Source organism: Populus euphratica, unplaced genomic scaffold (assembly GCF_000495115.2).
Source record: "Populus euphratica unplaced genomic scaffold, PopEup_1.0 scaffold71.1, whole genome shotgun sequence".
NCBI classification, from domain to species: domain Eukaryota; kingdom Viridiplantae; phylum Streptophyta; class Magnoliopsida; order Malpighiales; family Salicaceae; genus Populus; species Populus euphratica.
In genome coordinates, this window is record NW_011499949.1 from 141,580 (window position 1) to 154,496 (window position 12,917).

A 12,917-nucleotide genomic window follows, 5' to 3' on the forward strand; every position below is an offset into this window, starting at 1 on the left:
TCCTGCTGAGAAAATTGTTTATAAAACTATAGAGTTAGAATAAAGCCTTTAAATTAAACCTGATGAAACCCAGATTCCTTGGAGAGCGGTACCCCAATCTCAGCCATGCAAGCTTGGATTCTGTCATCACTGCCATATAATCCTGGATACCGCCGAATGCACCTGTCTTGCATCTTTGCCAGCTCTTGTGCCAATGGCTGGCTAATAGCAAAACCACCTCCTCCGTATGCCATGGAATAAGAGAAATATATATTCTGAAGGTGACTCTCTGACGAGCTCCCAACGTAATAAAGCTGCCTATGATCATATTTCGAAAGTATCCTTACCACATTATCAACAATAAACACTGTATCATCATCGCCCATCACAAACCACCTTACATCCTTCAATCCAAGCCTCAACGTCTCCGAGACCACTCTCGAAATCCTCAAAGCCGATCTATGTCCTTTCTTATTCGAGTACTTGAACCTGGACGTGTCCGCCGAAATCCTAATCTGAGGCAGCCCTTCATTACTTGGGCTCCTTACTTGTCTATCCATCCAGACTATCCCTCTAGTCTGCTTCGGCCTCCACCACACCTTTACGTACTCCTTTCTTTTCTGCCACAAATCCGCCGAAGCTGCTATCCCGAAAACAATGTGCTTAAGCTCAGTGTTGTACTCCTGTGATTTCTTAGAAAGTATAGGAGGAGGAGATTCAAAATTACTGACTTGTTCATTTAGCTGGATTGAGGTGGACAAGTTTGTAAGATGTTCTATATTTTCTTCGGTAGTAAGACATCGGCGATCGTTGTTTAGGATAAGATGGGAAGAGTAGATGAGGTAAAGCGTGCCGACAACGATAAAGAACCAAGCGATTGTTTTTCTGAAGCCTCCAGTTTGTGTCGTGCGTTGCTGGGCAGTGGACATTCTACTCTCTTGGGAAAAAAAAAGTACGATGCTTCTAATATTTTGTTTCTGCTTTCAGTAATTTGTTAGCTACGTACCACCCTGCCCTTCGCATTCATGGAGAAGATGGAAGAAATGGTGAGATGCAGAGGAACAGAACTGAGAGTTCTGCGGATCTAGAATAGTTCCTCTTTTTCTTTCCCTCGAAAGCTTATTTAATTTGTGGTTAATTTCAAGTTGTTGATCATCAACGAACATAAATGCGGGTATCTCTCCCTTGTTTGACAGTAGCAGGATTTTTTTTTTTTATTATCATGAAATGGTCGTTGAAATCTAGAAAAACAAAAAAAACAAAATGTAATTGCTGTTAGAGAATTAAATCTGCACTTATTTAGTAATAACTAGCTTATTTACTTTGTGGATCAGATCAGAAATTAGATTTTAATAATAAAAATTGAATATTATCAGGGTGTTTCAATTTTCTTTTTTATTGTGAAGAAAACAGTTGACGTGTGTGTTTAGTTAAATAAAAAACATGAAATATTACATGAACCATAGAAGATGTTTTTGGTCTTTCTCATGAATTTTATTTATAATTGTATAATTAGGTAAAAAATTAATTCTGAAAAGTTTCTTTCATAATTAAATAAAAGAAACTCAAGAGCACCCACAAATCAAATATTTTAATGTCTTTTTAATCTAGATAACCGATTTAATCTTTGGTTGGTATTAAAACTCTTTTAATATTTATTGAAACATATAATATTTTTATTTATTTTATTTACAATTAAAGATTTTCTTGATGATAAAAACTATGCTGTCAACAACTTCCTTCTTTTTTTTGTTTAAAAAAAAAAGAAATTGATATATCCCACAGGGGTCCATAACCATTGCTATGCTAATATTGGCTTTGAAATCATAATAAACAAAAAAAAAAATGAAAAATGTGATATCCTTTCCAATGCTGACAGAATATCCCTTTGTTCTCTCTGCCACGGATGTCTTGGCTCTCTTGCTCCATGCTTATCTGAAGTTACTGGCATGGATGGCTGCAGGGTCGATCGAGGGATTTTAATGGGCCAAATAGCTCAAGAAGCTAAGAAAATGAGCTGGATTGCTGACATTCTAATTGATAGAATAATTGGCGGTGAATTTGTGAAACTGTGGGCAGATCAGGAGGAGGAGCTGGCACTTTCCCATTCCAGAATTCTAAGAGTGTACCGGCACGAAATCAGCCAGATTACTGCACGGCCATGCATTGCGCAATTGGAAGAGGACGTGTCTTGGTGCCAAAAGACGTCAGATTTTCTTTGCTAGCTACCTGCCTGGTTGGAAGCTATTTATGAAGACTTTGCATGGAGGATGGACGCGGCTAGACAATTCTCACCCATTCCATTGCTTCAACAACAGGCTATTTTGCTTAATTGGTTTCGCCGATTTCTTAGCAAGGGGACGATGGCCCCAGTATACAGAAAACGTTCAGGTCTGGATGAGAAGAACTTCTATCGGACAACATGTAGCTGAGCGAGATGGCAAGATAATTCCGACCTGTAGATCACCGTTTGTTACCATCCAAACTGAAAGATATGTTTAACCGGGTCAAATGAAGTCGAAGCCACAATATGTGACTGCTTTTTTGCAGGTTTATATTCATAATCTCTCCTTTTCTCCCTCAATCCGCCTGGAGTTGAAGCCTTGGAAATGAACTTCTTCAAGTTCTCTCTTGTGATTGCCGCGAAATTTTTATGAGGTATCTGTGATACTAGTTCATAATCTCATGTGAACAATGGGTACTTGGCAACAATAGCCTTGTGTTTGCCTATCAAGAAGTCACATTTCAATTTCTTACACTAGATTTTATTTGGAATAGAATTCGCTGAGTTGAAGGACGAGTTGGATTCCAGTAACTATGAAAAATCCCTTCCTTGATGACTATTTGGCAGAAATTTTGCATCAGCTTTCTCCACTTGTTGTTTCCTTCCGATGTTTGACGCAGCACGGATAGAGAAGAGAATATGTACGTTTCAATCTACCTTTCAGGTATCTCAATATCATTCAAAAGATTAACAAGGACAAGAAGAAATTGAAATTATCAAAAACTGAAAATATAATCAAAATAAAACAAATGGTTGAACACATGGTTTCTCAGGGAAACCTTCAACTTTCACCCACTAAAAACCTCATGTGTTCTTTTTTGTGATCCTCTACATGTTATTTCTGTTGCTGTTACGGTGGTGTTTCGAACAAGCCAAACTGAAACACCTCATGAGCACCTTCTTTTAACATTTCCTGTTAGAACAAGGTTTCCAGAGACCGATCCCAGTCCAAAATGCAATTTTAACATAGCAAATGATACTACTCCTAGAAGAAAATAGACGGAACTTGGTATATCAGATTATTGGAAAACCACTCATTTAAGCATTGTTATTTGAAAAACGCCTCAAAAAACCGTTTCCAACAAACTTTCTGATGGAAAATGTATAGATTTCTAGAGGGAGTATAAAACTCAAAAAAAATTTAAAAAAAAATCCAAACTTCTTCTATTTAGTCACGAGTTGCGCAACTAAACTTGACTAATTCCAGTAAATAAGAGACACTAGAGACCTCCTGGAGGATCAACCTGACAGTTCAACAATGTACAGCACTCCGACTGCACATCTTCTTCGTATGATATGAAGTTTGCGGCTTCAGTTCTCCTGCAGAGACAAAACACAAATAAACCCACTTATGAAATGGTATGGTCATTGTGGACAGACCGTTAATACTTATACCAATGTTGTTGTTATTTTGTCTAATTTCAGAGTTATGGTTTCAGAAATTTCTAATTTCAGAGTTATGGTTTCAGAAATTTTGGCACACCAAAGTGATGCCATGAATTTAGATGACTATTGAACTCCGTGGACCCACTCAACCCAAGAGATTTTTTAAATTGGAAGACCTGTCCACCAACACCACATTCATATGACATGGATTTTTATTTTATTTTTTTCAATTATGCAAGGGGTGTGTAAAAGTAGTAGAAAGTTTTGGTCACCTGATAATGTCATGTTGTGCATTTACCATCACTTGCACGTTCATATGATTATTGCATTAAGTTTAGGAAAATAAAAAAGATGAGAATAACTTGCAGTCACAAGTTCAATCACCTTGCAAAAAACAGAAAATAAATGCAGTCCTAAGCAAGTGAATTTAAAGAATTTAACCTTACCTGCTGCCTTCAAGACCTGGATTTTGGGAGGTGATCTTTCATCAGGCTGCTTAATGAGGCCAATTACGAATCGGTCTCATCCTTCAGTACAAACCAGCATAAACACACAAATCTCTCTTTTCTTGGTTGACCCTTGATAAAAAGGTTAAAAAGGCCGCCACGACAAAACTCACATCTCAAATGTTCTGTTATACAAGTCATCTGAGCTGGGCATCCGAAATTTTGAATCCTCATAACCAGAAGTGTAAAACTTATTGAATCCCAGTCTCTCATTCCTGAGAAGCTCTGTCATACGCAAACTGTTGCCACCCTGAACCTCATTCCAGCCATCCCAATGCCCATTTGGCATATGCCCATTCCTCGACTGCTGTAAGGACAGCTGTGCATAAGGGGATAAACCACTGATTTGTGATTGATCCACAAGCCTTGAAGGAATGCCAAAAGAATCAGTGAGAGAAGAAAAGCTATCCCCAGTGTCAGCATATCTTGTGTTCTGGTGTGGGGGCAGAGATCTTTGCATTAGTAGTTGAAGTCTTGCCTCATTATCAAAATGATGCAATTGTTGTGGAAAATTTGATCTCATGTCCACTCCTAGATTGTTAAGCCCGCCCTGAAGTCTCCCTTTTCCAACAGCCAAAATTGCAGGATCCATAAATTCAATTTCTCCAGCACTACCAGCATTGCCACCTGGTGGTGACTGAAATGAATTTCTCAGAAAGGAAGATGAGTCAAGCAAATGATTCCCTGCAAAAGGAAAAGGAAGATAAATATCAGCTGAAAATCATAATCATATTTAATACCCTGGATGAGAATGACTAACCAGATATAATGTCAAAACTCTGTTCCATTCTTTCTTGAGAAGAAAAGCCTGGAGGTGGTGCTCTGCTTGGCACAGAGAATCCAGGTGGGGCAGAAATTTGAGATCTTGAAACTGTTAATTGACACCCCAAATAAAAGGGAAAAAATATCAGTTGATTACAGTGCACAAAAAAAAAAAAAAAGAATTTGCGGGATACAAAAGGAAAATTGGTAAATACTTGAGGATAATAAGATGCTAAACAAACACCAAATACAATACAAAGTATAAACAAATGCTAAGAAAATAAACTAACAAATACAGTAAATAGAGAACAGAGATGAAGTCAGGGTTAATAGAGGAACAGGAGAGGCCTCAAAACCAGATGAGATTTTACACGATGCAGAAAAAACTTATGAAACTATCTAGTTTTAGTAATGGGATTGCATGTGGTGATAACCATACACTTGTAGAAATTTTTGATGTCATGTTGGTATGGCATTAATAATCCTCATCCATGCATTGCAAAAGATCAAAAGTTTTTAGTCTGGCCACCGTGGGATGCATGGCAGCTTATGAAATTTAATCACAACATTCCAAAAAATATTTTAGTCCTCTTCAATAAAGGAAGTTTATATAACAGCATACAGAACTCATGACAATTTAATAAAACTTGTTAAAAGAGCTCAAGCAAAGGAAGAAATTTCAAATTCAGCATTAAAAATATGGTAAGGTTACATCCTATAAAACCATCATTCACGAGCTTTTATCCTTCAAAACTCAAGAACACCCTAAGTAAAATAAGTTGTTATTTTACCATATTGTCCCCAATTAAAAACTAAAAAAGTAGAAAAGAAACATCGGTGTAACACTAAAAACAAAGAGAATAGAACTTGGATAGTTAGAGAAAAAACTTACTAGGAGGCCTGTTAGAAGAGAAAGTTGAAGGACTGAAGGTACAATTTTCAGGTTCTTCAAAAATGCTGGATGAAAAACTATTACCAATCCCAAGCTTTTCCAAATATGAATTTCTGTTTTCACCAAAATCCTGGTTGGGTGAATAGTTCTTTGACAACTTCCCAAATACATTAAGAGATGGATCGACACCCAGTGTTTGACTTCTCAACTCCTCCTGTCTTGCAAAGGAAAATCTAGACTGGTTGTTATTATTTTGTACCTTCCAGTTACTTGACATTTTGAGAGAACTAGGCTGTTTGTCTGTTTCACTCAACAACTTTGCCAAATTCTGAGGTGATGTTAACGAGTTATCCCATGCATCAAGATCTAGTGATAATATATTTGAAATGATGCTGCTCTCACCCACATCCAGAGCACCATTGCTATCAGCATCACCCAGTGATCTGCCCATGTTCTTCCCTTCCACTCCATTCAAGAGAGAAAATGAGCGCTCTACGTTTTTATCTGAACAAGCAGAACTGCTGACTAATTTCTCAGGGTAACCATTTGATGTGACACAGTTACTAGATGAATGTAGAAGAGAAAGATCCCCGACTCTAGCATTTGCATATTGAGAATCAGAATTTAAACTAGCAGCCCCAAAAGACTCAGTGTGTTGCAAAGAACTAGATCTATAATGATTTGGTATATGAGGTAAATGAGCTGAATTCAGCACGTAAGTATCATGGCTCGCTTCCTCTGGGTCCTTGAGACATGGTCTCTCAATCGCTAATATATCCTCCTTTACTTCAGAAACAGTGCTTCTAATTGCATGCATCGGTTGATCTGTTCTCCAATCCAATTGTTCACTTGAAGCACAAACCACAGCACCAGTTCTCTCTGCTGCTGGTGAAGTAGGTTCACAGTATTGTTCAGCACATGTAGGCTGCAATCCTTGATTTCCAGGTGATTTAATCATACTTCCATCTGAAAATGAACTAGATCTAGTTACACCAGAAAGTTCACTTCTGATATTACTATCAACCTTCATTGAAGAGATGTCAGGCAATAAGTTCTGAAAGTTTCCATTAGGTAAAGGAAAGCCTCCCTTTTCAGATTCACGAGATTGTTGCGTTCCATCAAAGGACTTTGTAACATCTGGCAGCACATCTGAGTCCCAGCCATTGTACATGGATGGCAGTGAACAAGAAGACTGGTTACTTGAAGTTACAATAGCAGCAGCATCATTTATAACTGGTTTCTCGGGAGCAGTGGCTTGGCTATCCAAGCTCACATGGTGTTTTGCAGATTTCAAATCTAATTTACCTTTTCCATTCATAGATTGGCTTTCTTCATCACATGCAACCTTTCTACCCACATCATTCTGCAACATAGAACCCTGACTTGTGCTTGCAACTGCAGAAGAGAAAGCTACCATGCCACTAGTTGTGTCTGTTTTAAGCCTTACTGGTCCATTAGACTGTGTCAAGCTTGTTGCTTGAGGCTGGTTTGAAGCACGCGTTCCCCTAGCACATCATTTATTTCATGAAAATTAATGGACAAATTCAACAATTATGACTAAACACAAGGAATTGACATACCATGAAGCTGCAGCAGGGAGTGCCATAGATCTACCAGCGCTTCCAGTTGGAGGTGAACCTTGGTCATTACTCATTATATTCTGTTAGATAAATATATAACTTCAAAACCAGAGACAGACAGAAATGCATCTAATTTGAAACTCGTCCAAAATGCATAAAAGGTGTAAGATATCATTTCAGTGTGTATTTAAAAAAAAAAAGTAAAATCTATTAACAGAAAAAAAATCTTACATCTGATGCATTTTTCACAACTGGTTTTGCTGCAGAAGCAGAACTATTGTTACAATAATCATCTGCAGGTGGAGGCAACATACTCCCTGAACGCCACAATGGACTGCTTGGTGCACCGGTAATTTGTTGAACTCTACTCCTACAAAACCATCATCAGTTCATTAATCATCCAAATTTCCATATAAAATGCAAGATAACATCAAGAAACACACTGCCAAAAAAGAATTCTGGAGGTATGTTGAATCACAACAAAAAAAAATGTTTTGCTTAGGATTGAGAAAATAAAGACCAAAACTAGACAATATGGGAATAAGATCTAAATAAGCATTTCAAAAAATTTTAAAAAAAATAACTTCCTGAAGTCCAAAAAAGAGGAAGAAAAGCCATGGCTTCAACAAATGAACAAATCAATTTGGCTCACAGCAACCCTATCTCCAATTTCTCAATACTACAGTTTTTTAACTTTTCATGGAACTTTTGTAACATGAAGTACTGATGAATAAAAAAACATTGGAGCAACTATGGGGCACCCATTATTGCTGTGCTAAATCTTTTCTCAGGCTAGCAATGATATATATCCTTCTTTAGACACTAGAGTGAAACAAAAATTAGAGAGGAATAAAAGAATAAAGCATTTCTACAAGATTAGATCAAGCTCTCAATGAGTTGTTAACAGAACGCAAATATACCTTGTGTATGCTGATATGATCTCATCTTTTGTAAAACTATCTTCTTGAGAACCAATCTCATGCAAATATAGACAATCAGGATTTGTGCAAGGCTGGATCCAACAGAAATTGCATCCAATTAAACTCCATTGCATGTTACTAGTTTTCTTCAAGCATTTATGAAAGCAATTCCAAGAAATAATTGCCACTGGAAAGTTTAAAATGGCTCATACCACATTTCTCAGCCATGCATGACAATACTTTGTAGTCCCGAAGCACGCCCTGAAATTGCCCTGAATATTAGTATGAATGAAAACATTAATGAACAAATTAGAATATGTAAAGATGCACATACTTTAAAGATCTACCATCCAAGACAAAACCATGTACAGACTGAATACACCGAATAGCTTCTTCCTCCTTGGAGTAAGTTATATATCTGCAAGCAAATAAAAATAACAGACAATGAGCTTGTTTAGAGAATGAAGAACAAAACATTGTTCCTGAAAAGCATACAAACAGGTATATTGCATAAAATGGATGAGAGGTGATGCATACTGGTGTACATTACAAAATGTACATTACAAAAACACAAAAATATAGAGCATTTCTATAGTCCTAAAGTCCCAAGAGTTTGGATAGATAAAGTTAAAAAGGACAAAAACTGCAAATGTAGAATTTTGCATATAGTATGTTTACAGACTAGGCATTAATACATAAAGTCAGACAGCATAAAACCTCAACCCAGACTAATCGAGGTCAGCTATACAGAACTTTCTGCACCACTCAGCTTGATCAAAAACCAAATCCACCAAAATACAAAGTCAAAGATGCTTTTTAACTTACACACTACAAGTATTGTTTGGAAACTGTTGAATAACACCAGCTGCTGTTCGAGACATAGAGACTTTTAGAACCTTCCCGTATTGACCAAAATACTCTCTGCGCTGCAGAAGCTGCTCAAAATTTCGAAAACACTTAAAAAGAGATTAAGAAAATGGGAGAATTGGGAGGGGGGGGTGGAGGGAGACGGAGAATACATCTTCATCTGCCAGATTAAGAGGCAACCCAACTATGTACACCAGATTCCGTTGGATCACTCTAACACTACTCAATTGCTTCCTTCCTTCATATGGTTTTGTCTTTGCCTTATGTGACTTCGTTCGCTCCATATTGATTTCAGCCACCAATCTATCAAGGAAAGTCCAGCACAATCATTAAGGGAAAAACAAATATCAAATATAATTTGTTAATGCCAAGTATATAAACCCAGTTCAGTTGAAAGAGGGTGGCTTAGGGGTGCCCACGGGAACAAGATGCAAAGGCTCACAGCTAGCATCAAATATAATTTGTAATGCCAAGTACACGAACCCAGTGCAATTAAAGGAGGGTGGTTTGTGTGTGCCCAAGGGAGAAAGGTGCAAAGGTTCAGAGATAAAGTGCTTCTAGAGAACTGGGTTCGGGTCTTTAAACAAGGTGCACATGATTGTATCTGCCAACAGAGGTTAAGGGAAAAGAAGGATTTTCAGAAGTAGGGGAGGGAGTAACTGTAGGGTTGGCACACTTTCCTAGTTGGGGTTTACAGAGAGTAGAGCAGAAAGGCAGTAAATGGAAGAGTTCGTACAGGTGAGAATAATTACAAATGCCAAAGATGCACTTAACTAGAGTCAGCTCTTCTTTTAATTACGGTGATTTTGCCAAAAGAAAATAAAAGGTGAGGGGCCATCCTCACGACCCATCACAGGTGCTGAGAGTTCTTATTGTTGGTTGGTTTGAGCCTTGTAAAAATCAATTCTCCCCTCATTCAAAACCAAGCACATAGGAGTGCGTGCAGCCTTTTTCATTCTTCGTTTCAAAAATAAAGAAGTTTTCCTTTCTCCTCTATTCATTTCTCTACTGTGTATTCTCTTGCATCATTCAGTATCTCTCTGTCCCTCCCTAACTTTTTTTACAGGTAGCAACATGGCTATTTTCTGCACTTCACCACCATTAGAGCTAATAGTGTAAATATTATTAGTCCATATAAATTAGCGCACATGATATTTCAAAATTAAAGATCTCCACCATGGTTTCTGCTAAACCTAGCACCTATGCTATAGAGACCCTGGTGCTTGTAACAACACTGAACAAACTGTTGAAAGAAAGACCACCTCTCGCAGTCTCCAGCAGTCCCCACAATCTTCTTCTTGTCATAAGGAAGGCGACATGCAGGACACCTCCCTTCTGTGTCATCCTTCTCCGCCATGTCCATTATGTGATGCCAACACCAAACACATATCTGTGACGGAGAAGATACATTATCACAATCAAATAAACACACCAATAATTGTTGTTATGAAAACGAAAGGGGAATAGTCAACTAGTAGCAAAAAAAAAAATTAATGGGATTAGAAAGCCAAGAACTCGCCAAACAAGAGGAAAGCAAAAGCAAGGAAAAATTGCTGAAATAACTTGACAGATACAAAAGTTTATCATTATATGAATGACAAAATGGTTTGGCTACAAAGACTGGTTAATGGAGTAACAGCACAATTAGGTCATAAAAACCCTCCTGATTGCAAAAATGCATTCATCACGAATACAGTCTAATCTAGAAAATTTATAAGGAATTCGAACCTCGTAACCACATTTGCAAGGCTTTAATTGCTGATCAGTTAAATCCATCTCCTCAGCACAAAGTGGGCAAGTCTTTTCACCCTCGTCGCTCATGGTTGTCCTATTATTAAATTCAATTAAAACATCAAAGTTAGCAATCCATGTATATAAAAATAAATTATGACCCCAACAGAAAGAACATGTTTTGTCAATCTCAGCTGAATTTCATTTTCTATTGTAATATAAAATGGGCAGGTTATAATTTCAAAACCCTACAAAAATCCCCAAAAAATTCTCTCAACAAACCCTAAAAGGATTATTCACTCACACAAAATCAGAAAATCAATTATGATCTCCAACACCAAAAATAAATCGCAGATCAGGAGAAAAAATCAATTCACAGACGATGGAATTTAAAAAAAAAAAATCAAAATCGATTGCGTGTAATTCTAAAAAAAATAGAAAATAATTAGGGATCTTGAAAATTATAGCCAGATCAAAAGGTAAAATCAGAAAATTAAGGGTCGTGGAGGCTTACAGTCTGTGGATCGAGAAAGAAAGAGGGCGAATCTGATAAGATGAGATTGAAGATAGGGGGGGAAAGGGAAGAAAAAACAAAAACTTGAGAGAAACAAACCACAAGGGAAGGGAAAAGAGAAGGCTTTTATTTTATTTATTTAGTTTAGGCGAGGGAGGGAGAGAGAGAGTGAGGGAAGGCTGTGGCTGTTTGCGACTACGCGTTGCTTTGGTTTGGTTTGGTTTTCTTCTCCTTTCCTTTGGCTGCAGCCTATTTTGCCTTTCTTTTCACTTTCTTTGCGTAGGAGTCATTCAAATATTGTCATTTTCCACATCATGCCCTTCGTTTTTACTTTATTTTCCAACCCTCCCCCGGTTTGGTCCCTGGCTGTGGGGTTTTAGATGATCGCCGCGTGGCCCAGGTTTGGAATCTCTCGGTTGGGAGAGATTTGGTTATTTTTTAATTTTATTTTCAGTTGAGCCCATTATTATGTGGGCCTCCCGGGTGCATGTTTTCAACAAGACGGCTCGTGTTAGGTTTTAGGGGAAACCTCAGCTTAGCCCCTAGCAGTTTACCCCATTGTCAATTAAGTCATTAATGTTTTGATTTTATCAATTTCACCCAAATACAATCGACATTGGCTGTTACCATCCCTCATCAAAGTGCTAAAATAAGCCTTAATATATCCTAACGAAAGATTTTAGCATCAATTTAGTAAAAAATTGAAGTTTTAAAAGCTAAAATAACTTAATATATCAACTACACCGATGGATGTAAGGTAGTATGGAATGTCGGTTGTGTTTGGCAAATTTGATAGAGTTAAAGTATTTGGAATTTAATTGATAACAAGGTAATATAGTAGGTGTTGAATAAAAGAGGTCTCATGTGAATTTTTTAATCCAATAATTAACAAACAACTAAAATTAAAAAACAAAAATCCATTGCACCTACTTTTGCGTTTTTCTATTTACCATGTAATGATGTTTTGTACTTCTCGTTGTAAAAAAAAAAAACATTTAAACCATGTTATCTTGGTGTTTTTATAATATACATTAGTTATTACTAATTTGTTTGTGATATTTTTATATATTTAATATTTTAAAGAATAATAAAATAACCAAAATATTCTTAAAAGTTTAAAAAATAAGTAGTATTGGGTAGGAGTATTCAGATATTTTTGTTTTTTATACAAAGTAAAATTACATATATATTATTTGATGCAAAATATTAAATTTATCATAGTTAGGGATATTTTAATCTTTTGGTGTTTTTGTTAATTATAAGTTTGGTTACTAATTTATTATTGACATACTAATTTTATATTTAAAAAGTTATTTAGCACGTGCATAGCACATGTTGGAACCACCATATATTTTGAACGATGTGTATGGGAGTTTCTAGCCATAAAAAATGAGTTTTTATCGTCTCAGTTTATTCATCAATATCTCATCTTTTATTATGGGCGATGTGTATTATCTAAATATGGTTATTGTGTCGTTGATGATCCATTCTTTTTT

General features: G+C 36.7%; 2 protein-coding genes across 2 annotated transcripts in view; both read right to left on the minus strand.

Moving 5' to 3' along the window:
• The window catches only part of LOC105137785 (transferring glycosyl group transferase (DUF604)), a 3,356-nt gene extending 2,311 nt beyond the window's left edge, over nt 1-1,045 (minus strand). The window contains exon 1 of the mRNA XM_011043659.1: nt 60-1,045. Coding sequence (XP_011041961.1) covers nt 60-908 — 849 coding nt within the window. The 5' untranslated portion in view covers nt 909-1,045. The remainder of the gene's footprint in view (nt 1-59) is intronic.
• Nucleotides 1,046-3,246: 2,201 nt separating this feature from the next.
• LOC105137787 (uncharacterized) lies at nt 3,247-11,680 on the minus strand. The gene is made up of 14 exons (XM_011043662.1): nt 11,422-11,680; nt 10,905-11,004; nt 10,439-10,566; nt 9,329-9,479; nt 9,135-9,244; nt 8,644-8,727; nt 8,522-8,570; nt 8,310-8,401; nt 7,621-7,759; nt 7,390-7,469; nt 5,810-7,314; nt 4,916-5,026; nt 4,096-4,839; nt 3,247-3,583 (listed from the first exon to the last, which is right to left on the minus strand). Exons 2-13 carry the CDS (start codon nt 10,995-10,997, stop codon nt 4,265-4,267), a joined length of 3,117 nt encoding a protein of 1,038 aa, XP_011041964.1. The 5' UTR covers nt 10,998-11,004; nt 11,422-11,680; the 3' UTR covers nt 3,247-3,583; nt 4,096-4,264.
• Between the last annotated feature and the right edge of the window lie 1,237 nt (nt 11,681-12,917).

Coding starts and splice junctions, on each gene's coding strand:
- LOC105137787 (XM_011043662.1), bottom strand. CDS start 10,997: ATGAGCGACGAGGGTGAAAAGACTTGCCCACTTTGTGCTGAGGAGATG. Junction 8,728..9,134: donor CCAAACAATACTTGTAGTGT/GTAAGTTAAAAA, acceptor ATTTGCTTGCAG/ATATATAACTTACTCCAAGG. Junction 7,315..7,389: donor CTCCCTGCTGCAGCTTCATG/GTATGTCAATTC, acceptor ATGATGTGCTAG/GGGAACGCGTGCTTCAAACC.